The sequence below is a fragment of the Diabrotica virgifera genome, chromosome 6, assembly GCF_917563875.1.
Source record: "Diabrotica virgifera virgifera chromosome 6, PGI_DIABVI_V3a".
NCBI classification, from domain to species: domain Eukaryota; kingdom Metazoa; phylum Arthropoda; class Insecta; order Coleoptera; family Chrysomelidae; genus Diabrotica; species Diabrotica virgifera.
This window is the reverse complement of record NC_065448.1, coordinates 252,594,163-252,612,473: the sequence shown is the minus strand read 5'-3', so window position 1 is coordinate 252,612,473 and position 18,311 is coordinate 252,594,163. Positions and strand designations below refer to the sequence as shown.

At 32.7% G+C, this 18,311-nt stretch overlaps 1 protein-coding gene across 2 annotated transcripts in view; it reads left to right on the top strand.

Annotated features, from left to right (window-relative positions):
* The window catches only part of LOC114338208 (ecdysone 20-monooxygenase), a 66,540-nt gene extending 49,782 nt beyond the window's left edge, over positions 1-16,758 (top strand). For both annotated transcript variants that reach the window (XM_050653919.1, XM_028288801.2), the window contains exons 3-6: positions 2,190-2,487; positions 3,488-3,702; positions 4,803-5,009; positions 11,491-16,758. In XM_050653919.1, coding sequence (XP_050509876.1) covers positions 2,190-2,487; positions 3,488-3,702; positions 4,803-5,009; positions 11,491-11,816 — 1,046 coding nt within the window. In that variant the 3' untranslated portion in view covers positions 11,817-16,758. The remainder of the gene's footprint in view (positions 1-2,189; positions 2,488-3,487; positions 3,703-4,802; positions 5,010-11,490) is intronic.
* The last annotated feature ends 1,553 nt before the right edge of the window (positions 16,759-18,311 follow it).

The window sequence follows — 18,311 nt, the reverse complement described above, 5'->3', positions numbered from 1 at the left end:
GTTTATATTGTTTACTATGTTTTAACATTAATGTTAATAATAAATTGTCACACCATAATATTTATATTAACGTTATGTGTTTATTTTAAACAAGGATTAAAAAATATATTCTAATGGATAAAAATAATAAGCAATGTATATATCATGTGTTTATGCTTTTAAATGATTAAATTTTGTAAATACTGTTATTGGTTCATGAAGTATTTGCACGGATTTTTAGGCAAGATATTGTTGATTTTTCTTTCTTATGATGCCTGTCTGTTTCGGATGCTGAAATTAAGATGGCTCTCTTTACTTTTCTTGCAACTATATTGGATTGTAGACATATTGAACCATCCTGGTTTTGGTGCCAAGAAATGCTTCCCTTTCCATTTTTCCACATACCTTGCTCTAAAAAACGAGTTGTAACATGTCATATCTGCTCATTTCTCATAATTTGCGCTCTTTGATTCTACGAAGGATCTCGCATTCCTTCCCCATATAACCGCAACATTCACCCAGTCTAGCCATGAAATTCTTAAAATGCGGAAAACCACAGAAAGTACATATAAAATCTAATTTTGTGTCTGCTTTCAACATTGCTCATGGTCATTTCTATGAATAACTTTTTTGGTATAGTACGGTAAATCCTGTTAATATATTTTACCTGACCCAGTCAGGCAAAGTATGTTAAAGTACAGTCACTCGAGCGTTATGCATGAGGACCTATTGGGTTGTGAAGAGTAGGTCCTAAAACCAAAAAAAGTTAAGTAAAGTTTTCCATTTTAGTGGGGACTTGCCATTTTTAATTTAATTTTCCATTTCCAACAATCGTTTTTTAGATTATAGCGCCATCTATCCATAATTCGAAAAAATGTTTCAAATAAAAGTTACTTATTTTTTCGTAAGGAATCCAAATCTGCAATAAAAAATGGGGGCTCCCATTAAGATTTTAAAGTTACCCTCTACCCCACCTCCGTGGGAGGTCGTGTTTGGTGCCATTCGATAGATTTTTCAAAAATATTGAATAAGTGTATTTTTCAGTTTTTCGATCTGATGTTCATTTCGCGAAATATCGCCGGATTCGTATTTAAAATATTAAATTTACCCCCCACCCCTCTCCGTGAGAAGTCGTGTTTGGTATCATTCGATAGATTTTTAAAAATATTGAGCACGTATTTTTTAATTTTGATCTGTCATTCATTTCGCCAAATATTCGCTTTTTTCTTGTGAAACTTTGGGACTCACCCATTTCCTTACGCCCCGCTCAAATCGTAAGATTTTTTAAATATACACTGTTTTGCATGTACTTAACTTACCTTATCTTAATCTGACGATTTCGAATTTATCTAAGGACAGATTTGTTTTCTCCCCCCCCCTTATAACGAACTTCCCTGCATTAAGAGCCAATATATATGGTATAGGTACATTTTTAGGGTACGTTTCTCCCCATGTAATAATCTGACGCGCTCGACTAACTGCAAGAATCCCCGCTTGAACTCCCCTACCATAAGGTTAGAGATAGATATATTATAATAAACATACATGTACATTCACGGACAAAAATATCCCTTAACCACTTACATGCGGTATGCCATACCGTATTGAAAATATATTTTGTTGTAAAACGTGTTTCGTAAAAGATTTCTAGAACACCGTCTGTGTATCTTCAAGTGGTGTGTACCTGCTCTCCACTGCTGCAGGTTAGTCTTTGAACTAAGTTGACGTAAAGTTTTCTTGCGGTATTACGTAACGCATGTCAGGGTTTACGTTTCTATAGATAAAATGAGTCCAGTGTATTATTTCGCTATTAGTCTGGCAGCAAGTTCATCCAGTTCTATCTACTGCTACGAACATTATTCTACTATTTTTGAGTTACCAATACTCAAGTTTTTTTGTAATTCAGCTTATAAAAGATTTTGTAAGAACCTCCACCATTTTTTAAATATTATGCATGCCTTCAGAATTTTCTTGAAAAAAATCTATTTTATTTGGAGCAGTATTTTCATTTACAGCAATGTGAGAGACTTTCGGTCCTCGGTAAAAATGTAATCTTTCATTCTGCGTTTAAATTTTTCAAGAATATTTATTAGTTTTCTCATGATTCGATAAAATGAATACATTTAAAAAACGTTGATCCGAAATTTTGCGCCTACGCTCTCAAGCGTTTAATTCAATAAAGTGTGTTGTGATTCGAATGTATTTTTTAGGTGCAACATGGTACCATTTAAGAACCTCATTAACCACAGATCTAACTAGTCCAAAAACTATTTCCGGATTTTTGCCCCAAGTAGATGCAATATGCGAAGATTTCTGCAGTTTAATAAGGCAGCAACGTCAAAAAGATGACACGATTATAGATTTGGAGGATGTTGCAGGTAGAATGGGTTTAGAGACATCATGTGCTTTGGTTTTAGGTCGCAGATTAGGACTTTTGCTACTAGGAGAGGAATCAGAATGTGCCAGAAAGTTTGCTGATGCTATTCATAAAAATTTTATTGCTATTAGGTAAGCTAAATTAATCATTTTGATGGTGTTAAAGTACAAGCGATATATTATTCGACGCGCTTTAGCAAGACGAGAACAAATTATACTTCCAGATTCATTAATGTCTGTCTATCCTGGAGCGTCCATAAATACAACTCCTCCGTTATTAGAACAGATAGAATGACAAATGAGATATCGGATGTGATATAAGGTATTACTGTTGTTCTGAAGCTATTTTCTTGTGGCACTTTTATAATCAATTACCTTTAATGGGAAATAAGAAACAATTTTACCAAAAAATTAATTTTATTAACGTTTCGACGCCCAAGTATCGCGATAGTATATCGTTAGTATCGCGAGGTTTTTTCCTGGTTTTCCCTCGTGATTTACTATGGAGTCTCTAACGCGAGAATTTTACTGCCACCGTTGCATTTGGTTGTCTTTTTAAAGACAGATCACATGCTATGATTTTTGTGGCGGATATTCTTGAGTTGGGTTGATTTCATGTAATCAAATAAACTATCTTTTACTAAAGTCGTCCCAGGAACGCAACTCACTAATATTGGCAATATCATATTAAAGTATTCTACTTTAAAATGTATAATACATGTCTGAGTCAGAATAAATAAGTTATTAGAAGAATTTTTTACTAAGCAACAACATTTTTGTTTATTAGTATTATTTTGTATTTTGACAACGACAAAGTTAAAAAAAGAAAAGCAAAGAGGGTATAGAAAATGTGGAACAATGGGCAATCCAGTACAAGATAATATGTTACATTCACTTCTTAAAATTAGTCAAATCTCCTTGTAACTTTGCGGTGATAAGCAACGTTACAAGGAGAGTTCAAATATCCACTTCAAGTTCTACTTCCGGTCACGTTGGATGAAAATCTAGGACTTACAAAGTCCAATTACCTACTTGTACTTTATAAATTAAAAAAGTTTACAAAAACTAATATGTGTTTTTAATTTTAACAAATGAATTCTGATCATTAAACATAGTTTTAACATATTTTTAGGGATACATACTTTGGCTTACCAATTTGGAAGTTTTTTACAACACCAGCATACAAAAGACTTGCTCAAAGTGAAGATACAATTTATAAGCTGGCTTTAGAATTAATTCACACTGCAGATGAAGCTACACACGAAAGTGCCATTTTTCAGTCGGTTCTCAAGGCTGATATTGATGAGAAAGAAAAAACTGCTGCAATTGTAGATTTCATAGCAGCTGGTAGGTAATTTAAGAAACTTGTTTTTCTCTAATTGTTTTTCTATTTAACCATAAACATATACCATACAGTTCTTTTCAGTTAACGTTCTTTTTCATATATCATGTCCTATCAGAACGTTAGTTAGCATCATAGCTGTCTTTATTTTATTCACTGCCACTGCCACCCTAAATAGCATGCTTGTATCAATACCATACCCTACTATTTTCCCTTGCATAATATTTTGTAGCAAGTATATTTGGGGCCTCTCATTACAAGTCCGAAATACTACTTTTTCTTCTTGATGCTTTTTATAATCTCAGTAGTCTTGATGAGACTTTCTAGTATTATGGAGTTTCAAATCTGTTCCAACAAAGAAACTTTTAAAATTCTTCTATAGCACCACATTTCGAAAGCCCCAAGGCGATTTAGATCAATTTTATTGAGAGTCCAAGACTCGATACCATAAAGTAAGACCGAGAAGACGTAGCAGCGAAAAAGGCGGATCATCAATGTCAATTTTATGTCTTTGTTACATAATACCTTGGGCATCCTTCTAAAAGCGGCTCTAGCCTGCTCTATCCTAGATCTAATTTCGCCGTGACTTTCTGCGTTAAAATTTAACTGATATCCAATGTACCTAATTTTAGCAACTTGCTCAAGTTTAGTATAATTTACATAATATATAGACGATTTTATATTGTGTTGTTTACTTATTACGAATATTTTGGTTTTCTGTATGTTCAGATGCAGATATGCTTCCTTACAGCTCTCTCATTCTTTCTGATATCTCTCTGACCACTTTGTTATTAACTTTCCATTGTACTCGGCTGTTTAGATCTCCCATAACTACCAATTCTCTGGTGTTTTCGTTTTTCATAATTTCATAACACAATTAACATTTTCAAAAAAACTCTTTTAGTTGTGCATGGTTCATCATCCCTGGTTGCGCATGCGCAGGTACAATCTTTAGACTTTTTGTTTTTTCAGTAGTCCCGTAGGCGAGTTGATATGCTGGGACATCTCACACAAATTTACTTGAAAGTGGATTGCCACTTTCAGCATTTAAATCATATATACAGTTTTATATTGGCATTGTCTATATAAATTATTTATTTTATAGGTATTCACACACTCAAAAACAGTCTGGTGTTCCTCCTGTATTTAGTAGCAAAACATCCTTCTGCTCAACAAAAAATCTTGGAAGATTCATCTAAAGGATATTTGAAGGCATGTGTTACAGAAGCTTTTCGTGTCCTTCCAACAGCCAATTGCTTGGCTCGAGTAATTGAGGATGATTTGGAATTATCTGGTTATAAAGTTCGCGCAGGTAATACTTAAATTTACTTAGTTTATGTAACTTTTATAATTATTTGATACAATCGTTGAAAATACGGTTTGAACTGCCTAATAGTATTATATAATATACACACCGGTATATTAGGCGTCAACGCCCTTCCTGTAAGGATCTGTGGATGAGTATCACTGTGTCGCAAGCCCTTATCCCTTGCCGTACTGCTCCTCCATAGGGCGATCAGACTCCAACGTATTTCAGTCTAAGCCACAGATTCATATTTGAATTTTAAACTGCTGCGTTAGCCTTTTTGTTTTTCCGTTCACCGGGCAGGGTTTGAACTCACGTACGTCGCAGTAAAGAGAGCTGAGTCGGCCACCGTCCCGCTGGCTGTCTGATGTTTTGAAACTTCATGAGCCTTTAACCTAATAGACCTACCTCCTCTGCACATCGTTGTAAGGGGAGAGACGATAATGGCATATCTATTATCGCCTATGAGAAAACATGAGCAACCTAATGGTTAGATCAGAACATAGTAACATCATAAACGAAATGAGGGATACCTAAGGGATGATTACTTCCGACCATATGGTACCCAGATATAGGCCTAACGTTCTACGTAGATATCTGTCCACAAAATGAATAAGACAGAGGAAATATACGACTCAGACTGCATGGCTATACATGGAATACAGACGGGTCTAAAACTGCAGAAGAGTGTGGTGTAGGAATATTCAATAGTGGTGGAAAAAACATTTTTATTTCACTCTGAGAATACATCTCTGTATTCCAGGCAGAGATTAATGCAATCTTGCATTGTGGAAGATAAATACACACAAGATAAAGACAACTGCACACAATGGGGCTGATTCATGGACGCTTAAATTGCAGACTCTATAGCAGAGAATACAACACATCCAACTATATCTTGTATGACTCCAAGCCACAAGATCGCAGGCGAAAAACGCTTTTTGGACTTAAAAAATCATGGTATGCCAAGTGACTTCAAAAATCATGGTATCCATCAACCAAACCTGTATATAAGGTGATACACGGTTTCATAGTTCTGAGTAATAAGCCAGTTCGCAGCACTACGACCGGATTATAACAGAAAAAAAATTATGTATGTCATTTTATTCAGAAAATTGATTGGGTGAGCTATTCAAGTAGGTATATAAGTAGTAAAAGCATAAAAAATCAGAAAACATCACTGTTTAAAGTAGGAATTTTTGAAATCAGTTGATTAATTAATTAAAATCGCGAGCAGTGGAGGAAAATATAGAATTGTAAAAATGAAAGAAACAATTTAGCATATGTAGTTCATTAAATTTCATCTGTAAAAAAACGCACTTACCCCTGGTTGAAATCTGGTTACCCCTGATTGCAGCCCATCATCAGCCCATAGTCGTCCACTGCTGAACATAGGCCTCCTCGAAAAACTTCCATTCAGATCTATCTTTCCATAATCCAGTTGGTACAAATCCTCTTTATGTCGTCAGTCCATCTTGTGAGTGGTCTTCCCAACCCGGGAAGACCATCCACAAGATGGAGTTGGGAAGACCACCCACAAGATGGAGTTGAAGCTCATCGGTAGTGTAAAATCGGAGGGCGCGTCGCTTGACATCGCGACGGCTAAGGAAGGATTCTTCCATATTAAGCTGTAGATGGGGTCGCCAACGATGTATTGCGAAGATCTTCCAGTTTCATAGAGACAAACTCCCCTTACGCCTTGTGTTCCAGGGATCTGGTCTGAGGTATTTTGAAGAAATGGGCATGTCGTAATAAATTAAAGCGTATTGCGTCTGCAATGATATTTTGAAATGCAATAATTTAGATACGCTTTCAGTTTCTGTGAAAAATACGGACAAAAAATGAATATAAAAATAACAAATGATAATAACAAAGAAAACAAATACATATACAGGGTGTCCCGAAAAGATTGGTCATAAATTATACCACAGATTCTGGGGTCAAAAATAGGTTGATTAAACCTCACTTACCTATATACAATAGTGCACACAAAAAAAGTTACAGCCCTTTGAAATTACAAAATTAAAATCGATTTTTTTTTCATATATCGAAAACTATTAGAGATTTTTTATTGAAAATGGACATGTAGCAGTCTTATGGCAGCAAAATCTTAAAAAAAATTAAAATGAAATTTGTGCACCCCATAAAAAATTTATGGGGGTTTTGTTCCCTTAAACCCCCCAAACTTTTGTGTACGTTCCAATTAAATTATTATTGTGGCACCATTAGTTAAACACAATGTTTTTAAAACTTTTTTGCCTCTTCGTACTTTTTCGATGAGCCAGTGTTTATCGAGATATTTTGAATATTTTTCGAATCCACTACATATTTGTATATGGTTAAGTACGATTATACACACCTGTTAATAATCTGAAAATGTATTTATAATTTACATTTTTAGGTGTATTTTGAAAAAGAAGCCACATCTCGATAAAAGGTGACTTATCAAAAAAAGACTAAAAGGCAAAAAAGTTTTAAAAACACTATGTTTAACTAATGGTACCACAATAATAGTTTAATTGGAACGTACACAAACATTTGGGGGGTTTAAAGGAACAAAACCCCCATAAAATTTATATGTAAATATATTAAAAAAGAAGCCGCAGCTCGATAAAAACTGGCTTATCGAAAAAATACTAGGAGGCAAAAAAGTTTTAAAAACGTTGTGTTTAACTAATGGTACTACAATAATGAATTAATTGGAAAGTACACAAAGGTTTGGGGGGGTTTAAGGGAACAAAACCCCGATAAAATTTTTATGGGGTACACAAATTTCATTTTAATTTTTTTTAAGATTGTAGTGCCATAATAATGCCACATATCCATTTTCAATAAAAAATCTCTAATAGTTTTCGATATATGAAAAAAAATCGATTTTTATTTTGTAACTTCACAGGGCTGTAACTTTTTTTGTGTGCACTATTGTATATAGGTAAGTTAGGTTCAATCGAACTATTTTTGACCCCAAAATGTGTGGTATAATTTATGACCAATCTTTTCGGGACACCCTGTATACAAACATACATTTGGGTTGAACAGATAGAAATGTACCGATAGAAAGGGTTGATAAATACAAATACCTAGGAACCTGGATTTCAGACAATAATGATCAAAGAACAGAAATACGGACCAGGATAGAAATACCAAGGAATGCGTTTGTAAAAATAAAATCAATGGGCTTGAAATCTGAACATTGAAGCAAGAACACATAAATAAGCTACAGTCATTTGAAATGTGGTGTAACAGTAGGATGCTTAGAATAGCATGGACACAGAAGAAAACTAACACGGAAGTATTGAGAGAAATGGGCAAATAATACGAAATAATAAACACAACAAAAATAAGACAGCTACAATATCTGGGACACGTAATGAGAGGACAGTGATATGAAATGCTAAGGCTGATAATACAAGGAAAAATAAGACAAGGAAGGAGAATAGGAAAAAAGAGAGTGTCCTGATTGAAGAATTGCAGGGGCTGGTTTAAATGCTTCTTCTTCTTCAAGTGCCGTCTCCTAATCGGAGGTTGGATATCATCTTCACTATCTTTACTCTATCCACCGCTGCTCTAAAGAGTTCTATAGAACTGCATCTAAAACAGTCCCTTAAATTCTTTAACCATGACACTCTCCTTCTTCCTATACTCCTTCCGCCTTTTATCTTGCCCTGTATTATCAGTCTTAGCATTTCATATCGCGGTGCCCTCATTACGTGTCCCAGATATTGTAACTTTCTTATTTTTATTGTGTTTATTATTTCGCATTCTTTACCCATTTCTCGCAATACTTCCGTGTTTGTTTTCCTCTGTATCCATGCTATTCTAAGCATCCTTCTGTAACACCACATTTCAAAAGTTTAAATGCAGTTCTATTTAACTCGTCCGAGCAGCGGTAGATAGATTAAAGATAGTGATGATGATATTCAACCTTCGATTGGGAGACGGCTTTTAAAGAAGATACGCTTTTAAGAAATTTGATACTTTGCAAAAATTATGCCCATGCCAATTTACAGACAGCAATTTAAAAATTACTTCATTAAATAAGTTCATATTATGTTAAAAATTAATCATTTATATAGAATATTAAAATGAGAATAAATATTGAAATAAAATATTTAAGTAATTATACCGGTACACGACAATTAGACCGAAATCATTAGACCGAACTTATTGGACCGAAAAGCACTTTACCGAAACCTCACTAGACCGAACAGCATTAGACCGAAATGGTACATAAATTAAAAAATATTGTAGTAAATTATGCTAAGATTTTGTATAATATCTGTCTTTTTGTTTGTTATATTTTTTTGTATTACATATTTTATATATACTGTGTAAATTGTTACTCTGTACATAGTCAAGAAAGCCACTGCGCATCCGTTACGAAAAATATTCTGATTCGGATTTTTTACACAATCTTACTCAAAAAGGACTCCTTTTAACAAATTTGCATGTTGCCAGGACCAAAAGGTGGTCAAAACTTTTTTAAACGTTTTTTTGTGTTTTTTTCCTAAAATTATTTTTTTTTGCATGGAAAATTTTTTTTTAGGTTTTTTGGATCATTCCAAACAGAAAAGGTCTTTAGTGACTTTTCTTTAAAAATGATAGTTTTTGACATATAAGCGATTAAAAATTAAAAAAATTGCGAAATTGGCCATTTTTAACCCTCAAAAACTATGTGAAAAACTGAAAATTTTAATTTTGCCAAGGTAGGTAGATATTCTTTAAACATCGATTGATGAAATCCCGAAGAGTTTTTTGCAATACAATATTCAAAACTCCTTTGTTTTTTAATTGCTAATCAAGCGTGCGCGACACTATTTACCACCGAGAGTATGGTGCAAATGAAAGACATAAATTCGTTATTTCGTAAACCGGTGACTTTAAGGAAAAATCCCGAAACAGGTCGATTTTTATTTTTAAGTTATGATATTATGGCATATATGGTATACTAGTGTCGTCATCCGTCTGGGCGTGATGACGTAATCGATGAGTTTTTTAAATGAGAATAGGGGTCGTGTGGTAGCTCATTTGAAAGGTTCTTCAATTATCTATTCAGTAATGTAAACATTTACATAATTATCTATACAGGGTGTCCTTCTACTTCTTTTTTGTCAAATAATTTAATTTAATAAAAAAATTTTGGACACCCTGTATAAATAATTATGTAAATGTTTACATTACTGAATAGAGAATTGAAGAACCTTTCAAATGAGCTAGCACACGACCCCTATTCTCATTTAAAAAAATCATCGATTACGTCATCACGTCCCGATGGATGACGTCACTAGTATACCATATATGCCACAATATCAGAACTTAAAAATAAAATTCGACCTGTTTCGGGATTTTTCCTTAAAGTCGCCAGTTTATGAAATAACGAATTTATTCCTTTCATTTGCACCATACTGTCGGTGGAAAATAGTGTCACGCACGCTTGAGTAGCAATTAAAAAACAAAGGAGTTTTGAATATTGTATTGCAAAAAACTCTTCGGGATTTCATCGATCGATGTTTAAAGACTATCTACCTACCTTGGCAACATTGAAATTTTCAGTTTTTCACATAGTTTTTGTGGGTTAAAAATAGCCAATTTCGCAATTTTTTAATTTTTAATAGCTTAAATATGTCAAAAACTATCATTTTTAGAGAAAAGTCACTAAAGACCTTTTCTATTTGGAATGATTCAAAAAACCTAAAAAAAAAATTTCCATGCAAAAAAAATAATTTTAGGAAAAAAACAAAAAAAAAACGTTTAAAAAATGTTTGAACACCTTTTGGTCCTGGCAACATGCAGATTTGTTAAAAGGGGTCCTTTTTGAGTAAGATTGTGCAAAAATCCGAATCAGAATATTTTTCCTAGCGGATGCGCAGTGGTTTTGTAGACTAACAGTCTGATATGAAATATTTTTTATCCGTTAAACAAAATAGTGAAGGTAAAAATAAAGTAAGGGTAAAAGGTCGTTAACACCATTTTAACTTTTTCTAATAGCCACTCAAACAACATTTAGTTGTAACTACATTTGTCTTATCTAAGTAAAAAGAAAAAAATAAACAAAAAATAACAACCTCTAAACTCGCCAGTAAACCTTTGTGCAGCCCGTCCTAAGCCTGGGTAAAAGGTGAAGAGAGGTTAATGTTACCCTTGCTCAGATTGCAATCCTGTTTGTGCACCCTGTATTATGTACCTAATGCTTTTCGGTCTCCTACTGTTCGGTCTAGTGAGGTTTCGGCAAAGTGTTTTTCGGTCTAATGAGTTCGGTCTACTGCTTTCGGTCTAATGATTTCGGCCTCTTTACAGTAAACCAATTATACCTACTAAATAGCTTTCCAAACAATAACATTGTATTATCTCTACAAAATATCGTTGAAAAATTGTGGTGCATAGTATTCTATATAACTCAATTGGGAAGGTTTAGACTAAAGCTACATGGTTTTCTTATTTTATTTTTCCAAAATTTTCATTTTTAATAATAAACTTATTTTTACAGGTAGCGTTTTGATATGTCAAACAGGAATTGCTTGCAAAAACGAAAAATATTTCAGCCACGCAACAGAGTTTAGACCCGAGAGATGGCTGAATCAAGAAAAATCACTAACTACAAGCAATTCCACATTTCTTATGACTCCATTTGGAGTCGGCCGAAGGATATGTCCTGGAAAAAGGTTTATCGAGCATGTGCTTCCTATTATCTTAGAAAACGTTGTTAAGAATTTTGAAATCGAAGTAGTCAGGCCTATGGAGCTGCAATTTGAGTTTTTGTTAGCTCCAAAAAGTCCCACGGCTATGATTTTTAGAGATAGAGATAGAAGTTAGTTTATGTTAAATTACTGTTGATGTAAGCAACGTACGTTTTGTTCATTTTTTAATGTTTGCAAAAAGTAAGTTTATTTTTATATATTTTATCTCGAATTTATGCGTTAATAATCATTATGCCAAGTTGGAGCTATTGAGCAAAAAATATATTTAATGATCACAAGGAATACATTAAAAAAACGATTCAAAATAATATTACAACCAAAAAGTATTTGGGAGGATGTGCGCTATAAAATCTATAGTTCCTGTGATCTTTTCATCGTACCCATCTAGTAATTATTCCTTTTTCTTTCCTTTTCCTTTTAGCATCATAACCATGGATGGGTCTTTGCCTGTCTGGTTACGTCTTTCCATTTAGATCTATCTTATGGCCTTCTGCTCCATTGTCTTATATTCTGTAACGTTGTCGTTGTATTTGATGCTCCAGGTAACAAAATTCAGCCGAAGACAAAGGTTCTCTTTTTAAAACATTTATTTAGAATTAAAACATACAAATAATAAGATAATTAGCCTTAATGACTACTCGTTAATTTCGTTAATAAAATATATTTATAACCTACGTATCGAATATTAGGTTCGGGTCAATGTGACGATATCTGGTACATAAATGGTACTACCGACGATCGCGTGGATTACGAACTACATTTATTAATATGAAACGGACATATAAGGATAGGATATCTCGCTCAGCTCGCCAGAGGAAAAAACATGTAGGGAAATACGATCACCGCTCGTATAAGGATAAGTAAAAGGAAAAACCGTTAGGATTCGTTCAACGCACCAAAACGACGGGGAAAATGGTCGGGATAACTCACCTCTTATACCTCGTTGTTGTTTATTATTCTTCGATCAACGCTCCAAGAATAATAATCAACTAGGCTTTTCGTTTCGACTTTTATATCGTCCGAGACGGTACAAAAACACGTTTTACTTAATTCATTGGCGTACTCTAGACTATAAAATTATATTATCGTCACAATTCCTAGTTTTGAGGTCGTCTTCCACGTCATACAACCATTTCGTTCTGGAGCTTCCTTTTTCGTCTTCCATTGCAATATTTTTTTTGCTGTTTTTGCATCTTCATTCAATTCATTAATCTCGTCGTTTCTTCTGATTCCCTATGTGCCATCTTCCTCTTGTGCCGGGCCATATACTTTTCTCAGTATCTCTCTCTTTCTCTCCCTCCCTCTCTCGAATGTGTTGAGTTGGGCTTCATCTTTTTTTGTCGTTACCCAGGTTTATTATTTATTTTACCTTTTATTATTGCTAGATTTTCCCAAATTTCCATAGATTCTAATAAGGATAGCTTAAGGCCTTCTTAGCTTATGCCTTAGGAATGCTTAGAAGGTAAAGTGTGTATGTAGATTTTTTTATTATTGAAAGCCCTTTTGCGTTGTGATATACGTTTGTTAAAGGATCTACCAATTCGACCGATGTAAGTTAATTGGTTCTCACACCTTCAGCATTAAATATATTTTATATAAATGTACCTAATTTTAATATTATTATTGTTTATAAAATAATTTATTTTTTAAATTATGGCAACTTACTTTTGCAACTGATGAATTCGACTTTGATTGGAACTAGGCCATTTTATGTATGTACTATGGTGATTACAATCTGACTGTAATAATTTTTATTATACAGGGTGTTAGTAAATAAGTATGAAAAATTTTAAGGTCTAATTCTACATGAAAAAATAATGCCGGTTTGCTCTATAAACATATGTACGCAAATGCTTCGTTTGCGAGATACGGGGTGTTGAAATTTTTATTTCAAACTGCCAATTTATTTATTGCTCTAAAACCAGTTGAGGTATGAAAATAAAATTTGGTGTGTTTTAGGAGGTAGCTATTGCGCATTTTTTGACATAAAATTAAGAATTTTGTATTCATCATTGGCGCGCATACGGGTAATAGTCTGAATTTTTTTAAAGAAAAATATAGTACGCCACTGGGATATTTCAAATTAAAAATTATTTTTAAATTCCACGCTTACTTTTTCATAAGAAACTTTTCTTGCCTTTGTTTCATATAATGCACCGTTTCTATGCAGAAAAATAAAACATCTTGGCGCGTATTTTTCATTTCTTAATACATCATCAAGAACTATCCAATATAATAATACTAAACTACAACAATAACAGAAAATATTACTAATAAGATTTCAACTAGCTGCAAAAAATGTTTAAAATGATCTTCTTTACAGGTAACAGAAGAATTTTATATTCATCATTGACGCGCGTACGGGCAATGGTCTGAATTTTTTGAAGAAAAAAATAGTACGCCACTGAGATATGTCAAACTAAAAATTATTTTTTAATTCCTCGCTCAATTTACGACAAAAAATATTTCTTACCTTTTTTTCATACGAGGCACCGTTTTTATACAAAGAAATAAAACATCTTAACACTTACAAAGTATTTGAGGTAGTTTCCATATGCATAGAAACTTGTTCAAATACTTTGTAAACGTTAAGATGTTTTATTTTTTTACATAAAAACGGCGCCGCATATGAAAAAAGGCAAGAAAGATTTTTTTGTCGTAAATTGGACCAGCAATTCAAAAATGATTTTTAATTTGACATATATCAGTGGCTTATTATTTTTCTCTTAAAAAAATTCAGACCATTACCCGTATGCGCCCCAATGATGAATATAAAATTCTTCTATAACCTCTAAAGGAGAACATTTGTTGTAGCTCTGCACCTAGTTAAAATCTTATTAGTAATATTTTCTGTTATTGTTCCAGTTTAGTATTATTATTGGATATTTCTTGATAATTCAAAAAATATTCTTGATTATTCTTGAGTATTCAAAAAATGAAAAATACGCGTCAATATGTTTTATTTTTCTGCATCAAAAAGGTGCACCATATGCAAAAAAGGCAAGAAAGGTTTTGAATCGTAAATTAGACGTATAATTTAAAAATAATTTTTAATTCGAAATATCTCAGTGGCGTACTATTTTTTCTATAAAAAAATTCAGACCATTACCCGTAGGCGCGCCAATGATGAATACAAAATACTTCGTTGTATGTCAAAAAATGCGTAATAACTGTCTCCTAAAACTCACCAAATTTCATTTTCATAGCTCAACTGGTCTTAGAGCAATAAATAAATTGGCAGTTTGAAATAAAAATTTCAACACCCCGTATCTCGGAAACTAAGCATTTGCGGACATATGTTTATAAAGCAAACCTGCATTAATTTTGCATGTAGAATTAGCCCTTAAAATTTTTCATACTTATTTACTAACACCCTGTATAAAGGTTCTACAAAATTCATTATAAACAAATATTTCATAAAAAAAATAATTTAAGAAGAATTCAAAATTTTTTTACTACAATTTGTATTTTATCCTTTATGTTTTGTTGTCAACAATGTGTTATGCATACTTTTAATGTAATTTTTTATAGTAGTAAAATAATACACATCTCCAAGAAATTAACGCACCACCTTAAAAATAGGTCATTTTTAATGTCTCGAATTTCCTAAACCAGTTGTCCGATTTAAGTGATCTTTTAATATGTTATAGCCTTATTCCTTAACAATATGGCTGTAATAATATTGTTGCTAGACAGGTAAATTGTTATTGTATATCGAGTGTACTAATCAAACTCTGTTTTTTTCTCAAAATTCGCATCACCCTGTAAAATATTCTAGCATTTTTAAAATACTAAAATTAAAACCCAGCTATAGCTTCAGGTTTTCTTAACATTCTATTTTTGATTCATTCGCTTATGTTGGATAATAAAAAGTTAGGTACTTTAACAACTAGCCATGTTCTTCATCAATACAGGGTGTTTCTAAATAAGTGCGACAAACGTTAAGGGGTAATTCTGCATGAAAAAAATAATGAAAGTTTGCTTTATAAACGTATATCCGCAAATTCTTCGTTTTCGAGATTGGAGATGTTGAACTTTTTCTTACAAACTGACGATTTATTTATTGCTCTAAAACCGGTTGAGATATGCAAATGAAATTTGGTGTGTTTTAAGAGGTAGTTATTGTGCATTTTTTGACATACAATTAGGAATTTTATGTTCACCATTGGCGCACATAAGGGTCATATTACCCGTATGCGCACCAATGGTTAATATTAAATTCCTAATTTTATATAAAAAATGCGCAATAACTACCTCTTATAACCCATCAAATTTTTTTTGCATATCTTAACCGGTTTTAGAGTAATAAATAAATCCTCAGTTTGTAAGAAAGATTTCAACACCCCCTTTCTCGGAAAAGAAGCATTTGTGGAAATACGTTTATAAAGCAAACTGTCATTATTTTGGCATGCAGAATTACCCTTTAAAGTTTGCCATACTTATTTAAAAACACCCTGTATTGACGAAAAACAGGGCTAGTTGTTAAAGTACCTAACTTTTTTTATTATCAAACATAAGCAAATGAATCCAAAACCAGAATGTAGAGAAAACCTAAGGCTATAGTTGGGTTTTAATTTCAGTATTTTGTAAATGCTAAAAATCACAGTTTGATTGGTACACCTAGTATACAATGACAATTTACCTGTTTAGCAACAATATTATTATAGGGATATTGTTAAAGAAAAGGGCTATAACATATTAAAAAAATCACTTAAATCGGACAATAGGTTTAAGAGATTAAGGTGCTGCGTTAATTTCTTGGAGAAGTGTATTTTACATATTTTAAATGTAATATCTCAAATGTAATTATACGCTTGATTTTATTATGGTCTTTTTTAGGTCTTAAGTCAATTCTGTATACCTAAAAAATATATTGAATTTTGTAAAACACTTATTGTGATAGTAGTGAAATATTTGTAGAGTACAAAATCGAGCTTCAATATATTGGGTTCTATTGTAGGCTGTGTATAGTCAGAATGTAGTATTCGTACAAATTATATTATAGTTAGCACACTGTACATAATTTTTATTAAAAATATTAAATGTTCTTTATATAATTTTTAAGTTTTTAGTTGCCCCTTTTAAAAAGATCCCAAATTACACCGGTGTTTCTGAACCCCTAAATGAATATTAGATATAGTCCTCACGCATTTCATTGGAAATGTGTTTTTCTTGAAAGTCTATTTATTTCTCTTATAACCGTCAAATGAAATAATAACTCTACCTGGCTCAAGTTTATGCAGATAATTACAGAGAATATTTAACATCAAAATAACTACTGTATTAAGGGAACACTGGCAGAGCATCTTAAAACAGATGGAGCACAAAAAGAAGTATGGAGAATGATCAGATGACAAAGTAAAGAGATAAACGAACTAATAAAAACGAAACATATTTAGAGGAAAACATGGACAGACTACTTCCGATCTCTATTTGCTAAAGGTGACGATAATGAACCACCAACACCCGAAGTGACGACAAACGAAGAAATAAACATCGAGGAGGGGGAGGTGAAGAAAGCATTGAGGAAATTAAAAAAAGAATGTGTGTGTACTTTGTAAACGCACGTAAGAAGTTATACTTCTATTATATGATTTCAACGTAATTAATATACTTAACAGTTACAATACAAAAGTTTATTTGTATTTTATTTAATTAATAAACTAATTTTGATATTACCACTTTCAAATTTTTTTTATTAAAACCACACCAAAAATTAAAAAAAAAAGGATAACAATCGTCCGTGTCAGGATTTGAACCCGGGACCTTCGCGTTATGTAGTCGAATGCTTAACCAATAACCCATCAGGGTTTCGTTTTTACGGCTTCTGGGACGTAATTACAAACGACGGTGACAAATAGATCAAGTAAAGTATTAAATATAAAAATGTTTAAAATACTTATTATCTTACTCCCAAGGAAGACAAATCCAAAGACACAAAAATTATAATAAATATATTTACTAAAAACACTAATATATTATTTTCAAACCTTAGTTGCGCTAATACATACATAAATTGGATGATTTAGCAACTAACAACATACTGCCGGTGTGCGCATGCGCCAGGGAATGTAAAAATTCACCCTCGTGCCTAAAGAAGTATAACTTCAAAAATAGAAAATCACGAGAGGACAGAATATCAAATAAGCTCCAAATACGGAAGATAAGATCTTACACTATCAAAACCAATCCAAAAAATAATAACACAAAACAGAATACCGCAAGAATGAAGATCAAGCATCCTAAATATCTCTCTTCAAAAATGGAGACAAAAATCGGACACATAGAGAGGAATTAATTTATTAAACACAACACTAAAATTAATCACCAAAGTGGTTATAACAAACTGAATGAGATTATAACATTAGCAGAAGAACAACAAGGTTAAAGAGAAATCATTAGAATACAACAAACCGACATATTTATGTTTCGTGGAACTTAAGAAGGCATTTGACAGGATCAACTTAAAGGACGTCATCCATTTATTGTACTAAAGTTATTCGTGGTTGAAAATTGGCCATTTTCATTGAAAAATGACACCTTTTCGGACGGATTTTTGCGAATACCTTAAAAACTATGCATCTAACAAAAAAACTATATAAAATATTTC